Genomic DNA, 15,052 nt, shown 5'->3' with positions numbered 1-15,052 from the left:
GATGGGTATGACAGAGGAATGCCATAGTTAAGGATGTATGTTAAACTAGTATTCTATAGGTGAAACTGACTGAAGAGGATAAGAAAATGAATCAAAAGATAAGATGCTATTAGTCAAAGAGAAAGGAAGAGGAAAGACTGAACAAAATGGTGGTGGTAGAAATGAAGAAAGGGGAAAAATTAGTAAAATATTTTGGAAGCAGAACTAATAAATATTGTGTGAAAGGAAGTTGAGAGGGCCTTTAAGGCCACTTTCAGCTTTTTAGGTTGGTGAAATAAGAAAATGAGAAGAAGACACAAAATATGGCAGTTTGGCTGTTATAGTGAAATTTCAGTGTGTAGATAAGAATAAAGGTGAATTTATTAAAAAATGAAGCATACATTCAATTGTTTTCTGAGGGATTGATATGTATCTCAAGAAAAAAGATGAAGTAAAAATCTGGTATTTACTAATTTGCCAATTATTTCATAATGTTTTGATTAAATAAAGCAATATGCATAATATATAAGATTGTGCTTATGGGTTTTATGCTTTTATGCTTATTTTTTTGTATCATTGACAAATTCAAGTCTCATCAAGTACTTATAAACAAATTAAATATGTTTTATAATAAATGAATGATAGAATATAATTTATAAGAAATCAAATCCTATTTTATAGGTAATTTTAAAATAATAAATGTAAATGAAGTAAAAATTTCAAACTACAGCCTCTCCAGGCATTCCGTGACTATGAACTTCTATTACTCATAATGAGGATTTATTTCCTTGGGAACTGTAAGAAGCAAGATATCTCCTTTTACCTCCTGACAGCAGCAGAAGCAAATATTTCCAATCATCCAAACCCTTCTGTTTCTGCATTCATTAGTGCATGCAATTAGTGGGAACTAGACATTGACTGATTTGATTGACATGTGTTTATTTTCTCTCCCACACACTGTGGAATCACAGCATGAGAGTAATGAAAGAAGAGCTGTAATTCACAACCATGATTGTCTGGCTATTTATTATCATCATACTTACAACTGGACCCGGTGGGCCCTGGGGACCTTCGCCTCCTTTCAGTCCAGGTGCACCCTGGGAAAAGTGAAAAAATAAAGAAAATGAATATATATGAATTGACTACCAATAGGAGGAGATATCTGATTAATAAAATAAGGATGTCAGGTAATGTTTATAGACATAACTACATATATACGCATATATGTAATGATAATCAAATACATATGTTTACATATATTCCCTTAATTACTCATCACTTTTTAAGTTCTGAGAAAAAAAATGCTTCTAATAAACAGTTTGAATCACTTGCTTTATCTGTATAGATATTGATTATACCTGAGCTCCGGGAAGACCTCTTTCCCCTGGGAAACCACGTAATCCTGCTGGTCCATCTTTCCCTGAGATACCTTGAGGACCCGGATCACCCTAAAGAATATAATAAACATCCGTCAAGACAGATTAATTTCTACACATCTTTCTACAAACAAAATTGTGATTACCTCTAAACTACTGTAAGTAAAATTTGAATATTATTTAATGATGAGAATATTGGGTGGAATGCCATATGCATGAAAATGAACTACCCACTACCTACATGTAACAGTGTACGTATATTAAAGATTTTATGGTCAATGGAGCTAACAGTCTTATGTAAATGTTGAGCAATATCTTGGAGTACAATAAATGTACACTAAATATTTTCCTGACGCATCTTCTGACATTCATTTAAATGGAATCTGTAGACAAGTGGTGAGTATAGTGAAACATAAATTAAAGTTTTGGGCCAAAAAAAAAATTTCTGAAGCATGTTGTACCTTTGCACCTTCTTTTCCTGCAGCACCAGGAAGACCTTGCTCACCAGGAGGGCCAGGAGGGCCAGGATGCCCACGTTCCCCTATTGGACCAGTCTCACCGGTTGGTCCCTAAATTAGATAAGCAAAATCACTTTAGATTGCTCTTTTATTTTTGGCAAAGATAACACAAACTCAAAAACAATATTATTACATTTACAAAAGTTTATCATCCTCACTTATTCTCATGATGTCCTACAAAACACTTCACGTAAAGCACTGAAAGTAGCATATCAAGTAAGAGTCTAAAAAGATTTTATATAATCTTGGTTAGAATCTGAGTGTAAAAGGAAAGTACATAAATAAAGTCCAAAAAGATGTTTTCTTTGCTTAATACAATAATTTCTGCAGAGTGTGGCCAGTCCAAGTATTATTAAAACTATGATTTTTAATTACAGTTTTATCCCATTCCTTCTTTTTATATGAGGTGTCAAATCAGCTTAGTAGTAAAGAGGCATAGAAACCACATTGGTAGCCACTCAATGAATCACTGCTTGAAAATAAACTTAGGGCCTTGAGAACCCAAAAAGCCAGTGGTTCTCCCTGGAATTTCCACGGACTGAAAATTTCTCTACTATTAATCTATATTCATTTGACAAAGTCTAGGGAATGTGGCATGGGATCCTGAAGGCAGTGAGTATGGGTCGGCAGTTCCTCTCGGCCAAAGGCTATAACAAATGGTCAGCTGCCTTAAATTGCAGCAAATGCCAAAGTGAAAAATATCAGGTCATTTACGTGTCCCCTGAGTGGTGCTGTTTTGTGGTGCTTGAGTATAGCAAGCTTTCATGTATAAATAGAGGATGGTGATCAGTTGCTCTCTATCTTAATAAAAAGTAAAATGAAGGATTTAAGTTAAACAAAGAGAAAATTTTTAGGTGCTAAGGTTCTTAAACAGGAGAATGTGTTCCTGCACTTGCTTATGAAGTATAAATTTTTTTTTCCTAAAAACGCAACATATTCTTAACTATTTATCTTGGATAAGGTATATACCTGTCCCAATTTGGGTATACATTTCTAGGTTTAAATTTCTTTAATTATGTAATTGCTGTAATTTCTTAACTTAACATTAATGTGTAAACATTTATCCAAAACATGATGTTTTCTTAACTATCTGAACACCAGAATTTGAACAGTAAGGAATACAGAATTAACCATCATTGAACAGCTATCACTGAGACAAAAATGATCAGAGATTCACATAACTGTTTAAAGAAAAGGGTGCATATTCAGTATTACAATCTATATTATTCCCATTAAACCAAATCTTTTGTCTTCACATGAAAGTATGGCTACATTTAAAATAGGCTGTTGGATTTTTTTCTCTTAAAAAGGACCAATAAAAAATGTAATTCAACGAAGGTGCATCTTCAGTAAAACACCCAGTATTTTTATGCCTTCATGTAAGCAGGGGAACAAAAAAAGAACACAAGTCTCAGAAGTTTTAGATGACCACATTGAACATAATTGTATTTTTGAGAGATGTGAGGTCCTAAAATATTCAGTTACACTCCATGATGTTTGTATTTTAGTTAAGAGTCTAATTCCATTTCTGTTTATGGATATTAAGTATAATAGGAATAATTTTTCTGGTTAAATTTTCTCACAGAAAATAGTTACAAAGTTGTTTTAAACAGAAAAAATAAAAGTATTTTTGGAGGAAGCTTTCTAATTACTGAGAAAGTATATATAATGTTTTAACTAAAACTGATAAGCAGTTAAAAAGAAGCCTTTAGCACAAGTAAGTATCCATGTTTACACACTCTGTAAAATAACATAGCATTTCCCTTGGCTCAGGGTTAACCTCTGAAATAAAATAATCAACAAATCCAATGATTCTTCGTTTTTGCTTCTGCTATACATATTCCTAAAAACAAGATGCAGTTTTGTTGTTTCTCTAGGGGTGTGTGTGTGTGTGTCTGTGTGTGTGTGTGTTTGGATGTGCATGTGTGTGTGCGTGTGTGCATGTGTGCGTGTATGTGTGTGAGTTACAGTGTTGAGAACTATTTAGAGACAGAGAAAAGACTAAACCAATTAAATAATTAAAATACATATTCACCTGCTTTTGCTCCTTTGTTATAATTTGTTATTAGCAGGGGCAAAATTCCAGTCCAGAAACTAAATGTGTTCTGTCCATTCAATATGCTTTGCCAGGGAAGAAAAACATTATTTTCTATTACCAGGAATTACTCTTTGTAGTTATTTTATACTATAACTAAGGATACTGCACCAATTTTTGAGACTTCTTCTGCCACCTATCTTGAAATAAATACTTGTCTTTTCCACTATTTTGTATATCCTCAAAGATAATTAATATTTTATTTCTGATATAATTCATTATTATGAAGGCAAAAATCTTAAGAAACACCTAATATGTTACAATTATTAACATTTTAGAATGTATATTTCTAAATCTAATTTATACTCAAAAACATTAAGTCATTTTATAATTTAAAATTCTAGAAAAAGATAATGGCCCACCTATTTATAAAGAACTTTGTATTTTTATTAGTAGATGGTGTCATAGTCAGGCTTTAGTGTTAAATTCAGTGTGAACTTTCTGATTTACTTTCATTTATTTTATTCTTCTCTTTTATTCTTAAAGGCAATTGAAAAGTTGCTTTAGTTAGGTAATAGTTTGTTGGTTTCATTTGATGTACGAAAGCTGCATATATTTAAATACAATCTGAAATAAAAAATACATCATTTTGAATCATAATAAATTTAGAAGATTTTACACAACTTAGGAAGGTTAAAATGTAAACAAAACATAAATCTTGCTTGGGAAATAAAGCAAAAGAACATACCTGTGGTCCAACCACTCCCCCTGGCCCAGGAGGGCCGGTCTTGCCTTGAAATCCCTAAGGAGGCAAAGTATTATTTGTAAAAGCTACATACAACACAAAGCATAAATCAAAATTCTATGAGACAGCTGAATAAGTCACATTAAAAGAAAGTCACCTATTGACTAAAAATATTTATTTTCAAATGCTTAAATATGTTTAATATGTTAAACTTATTTCAGTTTTCATTAAAATTCAAAATTTGCCATTTCAATATTTCACATGGTAGGGCAATAATTACCTTTAATAAATGAAGCTAGAGTAAAAATGTGTTCTTAGCCCCATTCCACTAGGTCAAACAACATACAGAATTTTAACCCAGTAATGTTTATGGATGAAGTAAATGATGATTTAGACATTCTTTGAAACAGTTTACTGATTGTTTATACAGAGATAAATTGACAGCCTGTGATATTAATACATTTCTCTCTATTGTATCCCAAAAATCTCATAAAACAAGATATAAAAATAGATCTACTAAAATAATGCTTTGCATAGTTAGTAATTATTTTAGCATTTATCAATATTCTTTCTTGTAAGAAACTCAAGAGATATAGTCATAAATGCATTTTGAAAATAATTCAGTCATTAAAATATCATCTGGTTGATTTGAGCAGAATATACTCACTAAATAAAACTTCTGGGCATATATTCTGGTATTTATTTTTCTCTAGGCTGTGGGTTATTCATTCCACATAATTGTATTAAGATAGGTAAATTTCTTACTCATGAGACTTAAGTTACTTTTAACAGCTGGAGAAGTAGATAGAAAATATTGGGAGAAGTTTCGAAAGAACTGAATATTTTATTCCCTATAACATCTGGGCAGACTGAAAATAATAAGATTAGAAAAAAATGGGTAGGAACTAGCAGTCTCACGTTTGTATCGCAATGTTCCCAATAACTATGAATGAATTATTTACAATTATAAAATTGTATAAGTAGGTAAAGAAAAGAGTCTGTAATTATTGCAATTGATGCTACAGGGAAAGGAAATAGAGTTCTTCTATTTTAAAAATCTATTAATTCAGACTTTCAGGGTTCTGTTTGAGCTATCATTATGAATAGCAAAAGCAATCAATTCTGGGGGAAAATGTCATAAAATTTATTTAGCATTTTATAAGCATATTAGTTGCTTAATTTTAATTTTTCTTCAACTAGTTGGTTTGGAAATCTGTTATCAGATTTACATACACAGATACCTAAACACATATATACATGTGTGCATCTGTGTATGTGTGTCCCTGGATTATCTCAACAACCTCCATCACCACAATTGCCATCTGTATGCTGATGAACTCCTCCACTCCCAACTATTTATAAACCTCTGATCAGTATGAGCCCTAAAACTCTCTCAGTAAGTGCCTACTAGAAATTTCCAATTGTATATCATGCTCTCTCTTCAACATTCCTAACATGGAACTTGCTGAATGGATCTTCTCCTTTGGTTTTCCTTCTATGTTCTTCCCCTTTTTAAAGGCATGTTTTCAGATCCCAGACTTTTCTTCAGCGCCCATGCTTAATCAGTTATTTTATCTGAATGTGTTACCTGAGAAGCTCCCTCAAATACAGCTTCTTCTCTCTTATCCTAGTAGACCTGTCTTATTCAAACTATAATCACCTCTTTCCTTCACCATTGCTGAGTTTTTCAAATAAGGTTTACTAACTTGTTTACATTAGGCAGAATCATCACCCACAAAACCAAACATAATAAATACTTTTTTTTTTTTTTTTGAGACGGAGTCTCGCTCTGTCGCCCAGGCTGGAGTGCAGTGGCACGATCTCGGCTCATTGCAAGCTCCGCCTCCCAGGTTCACGCCATTCTCCTGCTTCAGCCTCCAGAGTACCTGGGACTACAGGCGCCCGCCACCATGCCCAGCTAATTTTTTGTAGTTTTAGTAGAGACGGGGTTTCACCGTCTTAGACAGGATGGTCTCGATGTCCTGACTTCGTGATCTGCCCGCCTCGGCCTCCCAAAGTGCTGGGATTACAGGCGTGAGCCACCACGCCCAGCCAATAAATTCATTTTTAAACATATAGATGACAAAGTTCTAGCCAATAGGGGCCCAGTATGCAAATTCAGTTACTTCCTTTGCTTTGATAATGTATCCTAAATTCTAGCCATGCTGATCTTCCTACCTTTTTCTGAATAGCCACACACCATATATTTGTATGACCTGTTTCCTCTGTCTGGGTTATTCTTCTTCCAATTTTTAATCATTAAATTAAACAGGAAGATATAAAGGCAATTCCAAACTTTTTAAAAAAGTCTTATAAAACATTTTGTCTTATTAACTGTGAAAGCAAGAATCACACACAAAATACTGCAATAATAATTAATTAAATGTAATAGATTAAAAATCAATACTTAATTGCAGAAAGTCTCGACAAAATTACAACATAGATTTGCACTCATACATCCTAAGGGGAGAGAGGAAGTCTTGGCTGCTAGCCCATTTGTATGAGTGATGGATTTGGGAAAGCTGGAAGACAGCGTTGCCCATATGTCTGCTCATTCAAACCACACAGAGTGTTTGCAAGTATCTAATACATTTGATCTTGGGGATCTTACAAACAAACTACACAGGAAAACTTTTACAGTTCACAATAAGTTGTGCTTGTTCAATATTGTCATGTAATAAGACTACACTTGCCACTTAATTTTAGAATAGCTAGTCAAATTATGTTTTTCAAAGTTGCTGAAAATGGAAATTAATTTGTCATATTCATGGGTAGTTTGAAAAATGTGCTGTTACAATCCAACAGAAATGTGATTCCTATTCTGATAATCTTTAAAAGACTAAGCCAATTTTAGGAACAATACAGCATTTGGCACTATGTTTCTGAGACAAATTTGGGTCATTTCAATATAATAGAAACCATTTCTGAAGCTGTTTAAGGCCATCAGGAAAAATTGAGAATAGTTTCTATTGTACTGAAACAACCCAAATGAATGTAAGATGTCAGAATAAACATTTAATTAATGGATTTCTGACTGGAGATAAATCTCAAATATAATTCAAAAATTTCTCCATTTAAATAAGATAATAAATATATGGCAAAGAATGCCCACTCTAGATTGTGACTCTTGTACGAGGTAATCCTTTGAATCTGGGTCAGCAGAGAACAAAGTGAGAAAGAAAGCTTTGAGGCTATAGAATGAATCACTATTCCCTTAAAGTGGATGTGAAATCGGGAATATAATTTTTTCAGAAATGATCCTGGCTTTTATGTGTGAAAAACTACAAAACAGAAACATTCATTCTAGAAACATTATGCTATTTTTCTTCTATGTTTAAATCTCAATGTTATATGTGATATAATTATTTTCGTTAGAAGTGGAAGCTCCAGATTAAATCATAGACATAAGGGACTTTATAACAGTAATTCTCTACGTATCCTTTCCCCACAAGATATTTTGGAATATTCTTCAGTTATTCCCGGAAAGTTATACAATGACTTCATTAAAAATGATTTGGCTGAAAGATTTGAATGATAATGCATTTGCAAATTGAGTGTTGACTCTCCTTTAGAAAGTTTATTTCTGCTCCTCTTATAGATATCCTTCCCAAGAGGATATCCAAACAGTTTTTTCTTTGTTCTCACTAAATCATATTTCAATTTTGCTTTTGAAATCCAAGACTCCAAAGTTTCTCAACTGGCTAAAACTAAGAAATGGTGAAACTAAGAATTGCCACATGGTAAGCAAGGCAAGAATTGGGTGGCTGCTGACAGATTGTTTCCTCCATAGCAGAAAAATCATATTTTTTTCAGATTTCAGATTTATTATAGTACATTGCTATGCAACTCCAATATGTATTCAGGGTGGCTACCTACCCTAACATGATTTTCAACCACATAGTCAAAGGTAGTCTGCATTTGTGGTTTCCTTGAGAAATCTGGATAAAAGTAATCATTGGTGAGAAGCAAGAATTGATTCCATGGAAACATGCCAATCCATGATGATTTCTGATTAGAATGACAATCCACTGGGATAGCCAGATGTCTGATTTTGAAAGGGGCAAAATAAATAAACTCACCAGGATTCTTAAACCATCACTGAGCTGCCAGTTTCCTCTCTGCCCAAATTGTTATACACATGGTAAGTTGTTAAGTCAATTTGTTTACTGTTATATTCTTTATAGTTTTTAAGTAAAATTTAGTGACCGTTTTTGATTTACTTTTTCCTATTTCACATAGAAAGATGCTTTTGACATAGTTCCCAAACAGTTATAGCCGATGGGTCCAATATCAGCAAATATTTAATCCCTTAGTTCTAGATAAAAGAATGTTGTATTATGTTCATGGCTATTTGTAATCTGTTGCCTTTAGAGAGTGGAGAGATGATGGGTTTGAGTGGACTGTATCTATAAACAGTCTTCAGTGAAATGAGTGAGAGGGACAATCTTGAGGCGATGTCCAAAAAATAATGGTGTCTTCTCCATCAGCTCATCCTTAAAATGCTGCTATTGACAATAAGAACAATCATATCAACTAACATCCTGTTTCCTGAAGTATATTTCTTGTGTCTATTTATGTATTTATATATATGTATATTTCAATAAAAGGCTTAATGGGATTAATTTTTCCATTTTTCTCAATCTAGTAATTGAAATGTTCATAATAAAGTAGCTTTCTATGTATGAACTGATGAGATGCTAGAGATGGAAATTTTTAACAAGAGTAACAAGGTCACTTACAGTCTCTCCACGTTGCCCAGGGTGTCCTGGCAGCCCATCCTTCCCAGGTGGTCCCTGAAATTACAAATATTAAATACCACATGTCATAAATATTTAATTATTTTATAGTCTAAATGTGACATGTTAGAAAATTTTCTTTTCTTTTTATATTTCCATTAGCTATTTTACTTTGCTCTTCTGTTGATTTTATATATGGTAATATGCACGTATATCTCTTCAATGTAATTCTGTAGCTATAACTGAAACCAAAATAAAATAGTTGAACTCCTTTCTGAATATTTTACATTTAAATATATTTCATTTGCATCAATCATTTGTAAAATAATATTTGCAAAGGTTTGTATTTTCGTTTTTGTGAAAAATATTACTTCTTTAGCACTTCACAAATGACTATTTTCCCCTTTTTGGTGATTTGTTCCTAATTCAATTCCCAGTGCATCAAAACTTGGATAACAGAGAGAAATAGTGCCCTCTAGTGGTAATCCGAGCTTCTAACTGACAAGAATGCATAAGAAGGCCGGGCAGGGTGGCTGACACCTGTAATCCCAGCACTTTGGGAGGTCGAGGCGGGAGGATCAAGAGGTCAGAGGATCAAGACCATCCTGACCAACATGCTGAAACCCCGTCTCCACTAAAAAACAAAAAATTAGCCGGGCGTGGTGGCACACGCCTGTAGTCTCAGCTACTCGGGAGGCTGAGGCAGGGGAATCGCTTGAACCTGGGAGGCGGAGGTTGCAGTGAGCCGAGATGGCGCCACTGCACTCCAGAGCGAGACCGTCTCAAAACACAAAAAACAAAACAAAATAAACAAACAAAAAAATCAAGAATGCAAAATAAATACAAACTCATAAAAACAATGGCATTTTATCTCTCAAATTTTTTCAAGTAAAGGAAACAATACGTTATACTCAATTCTAGAAGTTGTCAGGACAAATTTTTCCCAGTAGATTTTCTTAAATGTCCTCTTGGAAGCATAATGTTTGTGAAGTACCGCAGAGCAAATCTGCTGCTATCACTTTCTGTAAAGGATGCTGTCTTTGTCATGGCTTAAGAAATAAATGAAGCAATTAACTAGAAACTTAAAGTGAACAACTCTGTGAGGGTCCTATATTTTAAATACTTAGTAGAAAGAAACTGCTTCTTTAGACTGCCTTATGGATTATTCATTCTACTTAGTAACCATTACGTATCAAGTTCAAATTTCAAAACATGGTCAATGGGTAGAGATAAAAATACTATCACCCTTCTAGATGAATGAAGAAAAATGATTCTTTTAATAATGATATTTTAAATTATAACAGGTACACCTCTCACTGTATGTTAATTATTTAAATAAAATTGTTTTTGAACATCTATTTTTAATATATGTTCTTGTAGAGTGAGTATGAAAAACACTTTGTTCCAGAATATCATTTTCTCAAATAGCTTTCTTCCAACTGAGTGAGACTTTTTCCAGGTTGGCTAGCTACTTCAGGAGAAAGGTTCTTGGTGGTGCCAGAACCATCTCTGCTCCCTTAAGTCATCTGTATTGACATCCTGGGTGCCCTGTAAATTAACAACTCTAATTAAAAACCGTTATGCTACTTCACAACATCATGGCTTGCTCAGTGACTTCTTCAGGTTTTCCAGGGCTACTACTGCCATCCTCTTCTTCAAAAAACAAAACTGGGGTGTTTTTAACCAAGGACCCAAAACATTCTTGGATGTCATTTAATCATGGCTTCTTTAAAAAACATATATTACGTACCCATGTATCAGTCACTAGGTGTATACTAATGCTAAGACTTAGTTTTGCCCTCAGATTGGAGGTGACATACAGAAATAAGTATTTAGTTAATCGATAGTAGACTTCATTGAGGTCCAGTTTTACAAAATAGCAAATAAAACAATTTCTGTGCCTTATCACTGGTTTGATACATTTGGCAATAAACTTGCTTTCAATTCTGGGCAATAATAAAAGTTTTACAGAGAGGATGACAGCTGAAGGATATCAATTACGTCTGGCTTTTTTTCCCACCATACTAAAGTGCTTCTTAAATGATGTACTTTGCCACTAATATAAGACTTACATTTTTTTAACAAAGCTGTAAATATAAGATTAAATATCTCATATTTGCTGACATAGATAACACATTCATTGAAAAATATTATAATATTTTAAAATAGCCATCTTAGATCTAAGTGATCACATCCTGGGAAGAATGCAACATAATATTTAATGGCTTTCCTAGATAGACTGAGGGAGTAGTGTTAATATACCACGTTAAGAATTGGTGTCATTATCATTTTTCTTGATTTGAGTATGTACTTCTAATATCAAGCAATTAGCCCTAAATAAATATAAAGGCCATAAACTATTAACCAATGAAATAAGCAGACTAATTACCAAATAATTTCATGGTATCTATGTAAAAGTAATAATTTTTTCATCAAAATAGGCTTCCCAGGCTTCCCCTTTGATCTAGTTGGTACAGGACAGAGAGAACAAATTCATCTAAATGAGGGTATGCAGATTTGGCGAGGCAATCTGTGAAAACTTGTAGGCAATTGTTTAAGGATGTTTTCTCACTTCTTATTGGCACTGAGTTTTGACTTCTTCTATTCTAAATAGAATGTTTCTCATACTAGTCATGCTATAATTCTTAATCATTTCAAGTTAGTGTGTTTTTTAAATGGATGGCTGCATATTCCCAAAATACGCCGATATGGGCATGATATTAACAGAATCTGAAGGGAATATTTAGATCCATATGTATATATGTCTGTGTGAATATACTTCATATATATATATATAAAATTTTTTCCTGCTATGATGAAGGAGATGAACCAATTAATTTACAGGAAGAGGTTTTTTCTATCTCTCTACCCCAATTTCTTCTTTCTATATCAAACTGATGAAGCCAATTCTGTCCCAAACTGCATAAAACTGCATACTAGAGAAATGGGGTATTTTTATTTCATGCTCTAATGTTTTACTTGTTAGAGAAACATAGTATAAAATCATTTTGTTTATCAATGAAAGCAATACTCCTTCTTGTCTCTCCTACTAGAATGCATGCTTCTCAAGTGTAGGCATTTATTATGCTTCTGATACCTCTTAAAGACAAAATGCATGCACGATCAATGGCTCAAACCATGTTGAAAGATACATAACACAATGGGCTGAAAAAGTCTGATAAAAAAATTAGTCAAATGGGTTTCTTTGACAATGAAACAATATTACATGAGCCAAGCAGTTCTCAACAACACATACAAACATAAATGGTACAATACTGAGGTTATATACGTCACTAAACTTTATGTTCCTAAACAATGATCTAATATACAGCTTAAAATAATTATAAGAATGTTTATAAAAATATACATACAGTGACTTTTGAAACTGTTTTCATTTATATGTGAAACTTTGCAGAGTCTTCATGTTACATTTGGAGCAAAACTGACATAGTAGGTAAGCATTATATGCAGGTAGTACCAAGGTTACTTTATATTTAACACTAACCATACGTATCGATCTTTCTATAACCTTGTAATACAGATAACAATACTTTCCTAATATCTTTGCAGTAATAATGCAAAACTCTTCAGTGGTAAAATAATAATTTAAGCAGGGTCTAAAAATTATTGTAAAAAGTTAAGGATTGTCTTAATATTTGACGTTTAATTATTTCAAAATAAATAATTCACCAATATGATTTGTGTGCACATTAAAGTATGGGTAGTATTATTCATCTGGACTAGCACAGAAGTTCACACACTTTAACATGCATCAGAACTGTCTAGAGGGTGTTTTAAAAGATAGACTGGGCCCCTGCCCCTCTCCAGAATTGTGATTTGGTCAGTGAAACAACATTTCTAACAATATCCCAAGAGCTGTGGATGCTGCTGGGCCAGGGACTACATATGAAAACCACTGTCCTAGACGGGTGGGTAAGCCGACTCCCGCTCTCTTAAAGAAACTGAAGAGGTTGCAAAACAAACAAACAAACAAAAACAAAAAAGACCCCAGTATGTTCTATGTCCCCACAAATATTTAAATATGAAAACGAAGTATTTCAATTAACTTTATGAAGATGCTTGATAAACATTCAAGTGTTGCTGTAAACACATTTCATAAAAGGGATAAGATTTAATGAGAATTCTCATTACATTTTCAAAAAAGAAGGGATTATACAGACAGATATAATATTAATATAAATAAATTTTAGCATGACTTAAGTAATATCACAATGTTGGAGGGATTTAGGAAGTGATATTTGAAGGTTATTTTGATGATGGAAGATAAAGATAAATTCTAATATACCAAATATTTAAGAGTTGATAACAATTTGTAATGTCATCAATTATATTCATTGCAGTAAAGGAGCAGCTGAGAGAATGATATTCATGTTTTTCTAGTCTTCGGTATACTATCAAAAAATACCTAATGAGAGATGTTGAAATTATATTAAGAAACAATCTATGAACCTTATAAATTAAAAATGTCTACTTTCTTTGACATCAATTGTAATTTTACAGAGATTTTATCAATATTATATCTAACAAATATATAAATGTAAGCTGTGACTCTCAAAAATGTAAAAATATCAAGTGAAGAAAGAGAAAGAGAAGCTCTGACACTTACAGGAGGGCCTTTTGGTCCAGGGAATCCAACTGGACCCTGAGGTCCTTGAGGACCCTGGAAATAAAAAGCAGTGGGGAGAAGTTAACAATATGCCTTAGAAGATGCATCTTTATACTTTGAGGTTTATTTACATAGATAAAATACAATGTATCATACAGCTTCTTCGTCACAGTGACAGAACTATGGTAATACAACATGATAGTAAGTGCTAATCTAAAAGTAAAATTGATACATTTTCACACTATTTCTACTCAAAACTACACATCACATCAATGTTACCTCAGGAACACTGTAAATATTTAGAATTCTTATGAATTAAAAGTGAATAGAACATGTAAGTATTCAGAAGTTCTGCAGCGTCTTTACTTTTAACATTGGCTAGAAACATTCATACAAGGAAGATATTTTGATTCAATTCAATTCCACAGCCCTCTAAAAAAAAAAAAAATGTTTTAAAACTTATTCTATTCCTGTTCTGTATCTAGCCATATATTCTAAAACTAAAAGAGAAAGTATATGACTATCTCAAAAAGACCACAAAAGATGCCTTTATTCTCCATATCTAAAATATATTTATTTTGGATGATGTCAATATATTTTTTACTCATGTATGAATTTCTTTTGTAGATAAGGTAAAAATAATTTTATTGTGTAGTTATTAATGTTCAGTCCAGATAAAAATTATAATATCATTCTTGGCTTGGTTTTTAATTAACTATATTATTCATCTCTCAAATTTACCTATTTTTAAAGTGCATAAAGTCCCATTACAGTGACTCCATTGTTGGCAGAAAAAGTAATTGGTAAGAGATAATCCTCTATATGCCCAGAACATAATAGTTACATTTATTTAAGAAGATTTATGAAAGATAACATAAATAAAATGTCTTGAGTAATACATTTAGGGTAGGATTTATGTATTTTTCTAATCAAAAATAGAGTTTACTGAAGTGGGCCTTCAATAGAATTTACTCTTTCTATTTATCAATCTAGCCTTCCCAAGAAAAATCTCATTACCATTCATAAGCCAATGTTA

The 15,052-nt window shown here is 32.7% G+C and overlaps 1 protein-coding gene across 2 annotated transcripts in view; it reads right to left on the bottom strand.

Annotated features, from left to right (window-relative positions):
* COL11A1 (collagen type XI alpha 1 chain) overlaps window positions 1-15,052 on the bottom strand; it is a 243,202-nt gene that overhangs the window by 80,472 nt on the left and 147,678 nt on the right. For both annotated transcript variants that reach the window (XM_054450666.2, XM_054450675.2), the window contains exons 36-41: window positions 14,017-14,070; window positions 9,393-9,446; window positions 4,657-4,710; window positions 1,817-1,924; window positions 1,338-1,427; window positions 1,023-1,076 (exon numbers count right to left, since the gene is read on the bottom strand). In XM_054450666.2, the coding sequence (XP_054306641.1) occupies window positions 1,023-1,076; window positions 1,338-1,427; window positions 1,817-1,924; window positions 4,657-4,710; window positions 9,393-9,446; window positions 14,017-14,070 (414 nt within the window). The remainder of the gene's footprint in view (window positions 1-1,022; window positions 1,077-1,337; window positions 1,428-1,816; window positions 1,925-4,656; window positions 4,711-9,392; window positions 9,447-14,016; window positions 14,071-15,052) is intronic.

Source organism: Pongo pygmaeus, chromosome 1 (genome assembly GCF_028885625.2).
Source record: "Pongo pygmaeus isolate AG05252 chromosome 1, NHGRI_mPonPyg2-v2.0_pri, whole genome shotgun sequence".
NCBI lineage: Eukaryota > Metazoa > Chordata > Mammalia > Primates > Hominidae > Pongo > Pongo pygmaeus.
Note: the sequence above shows the minus strand (reverse complement) of the source record. Positions and strands in the feature narration are given on the sequence as shown.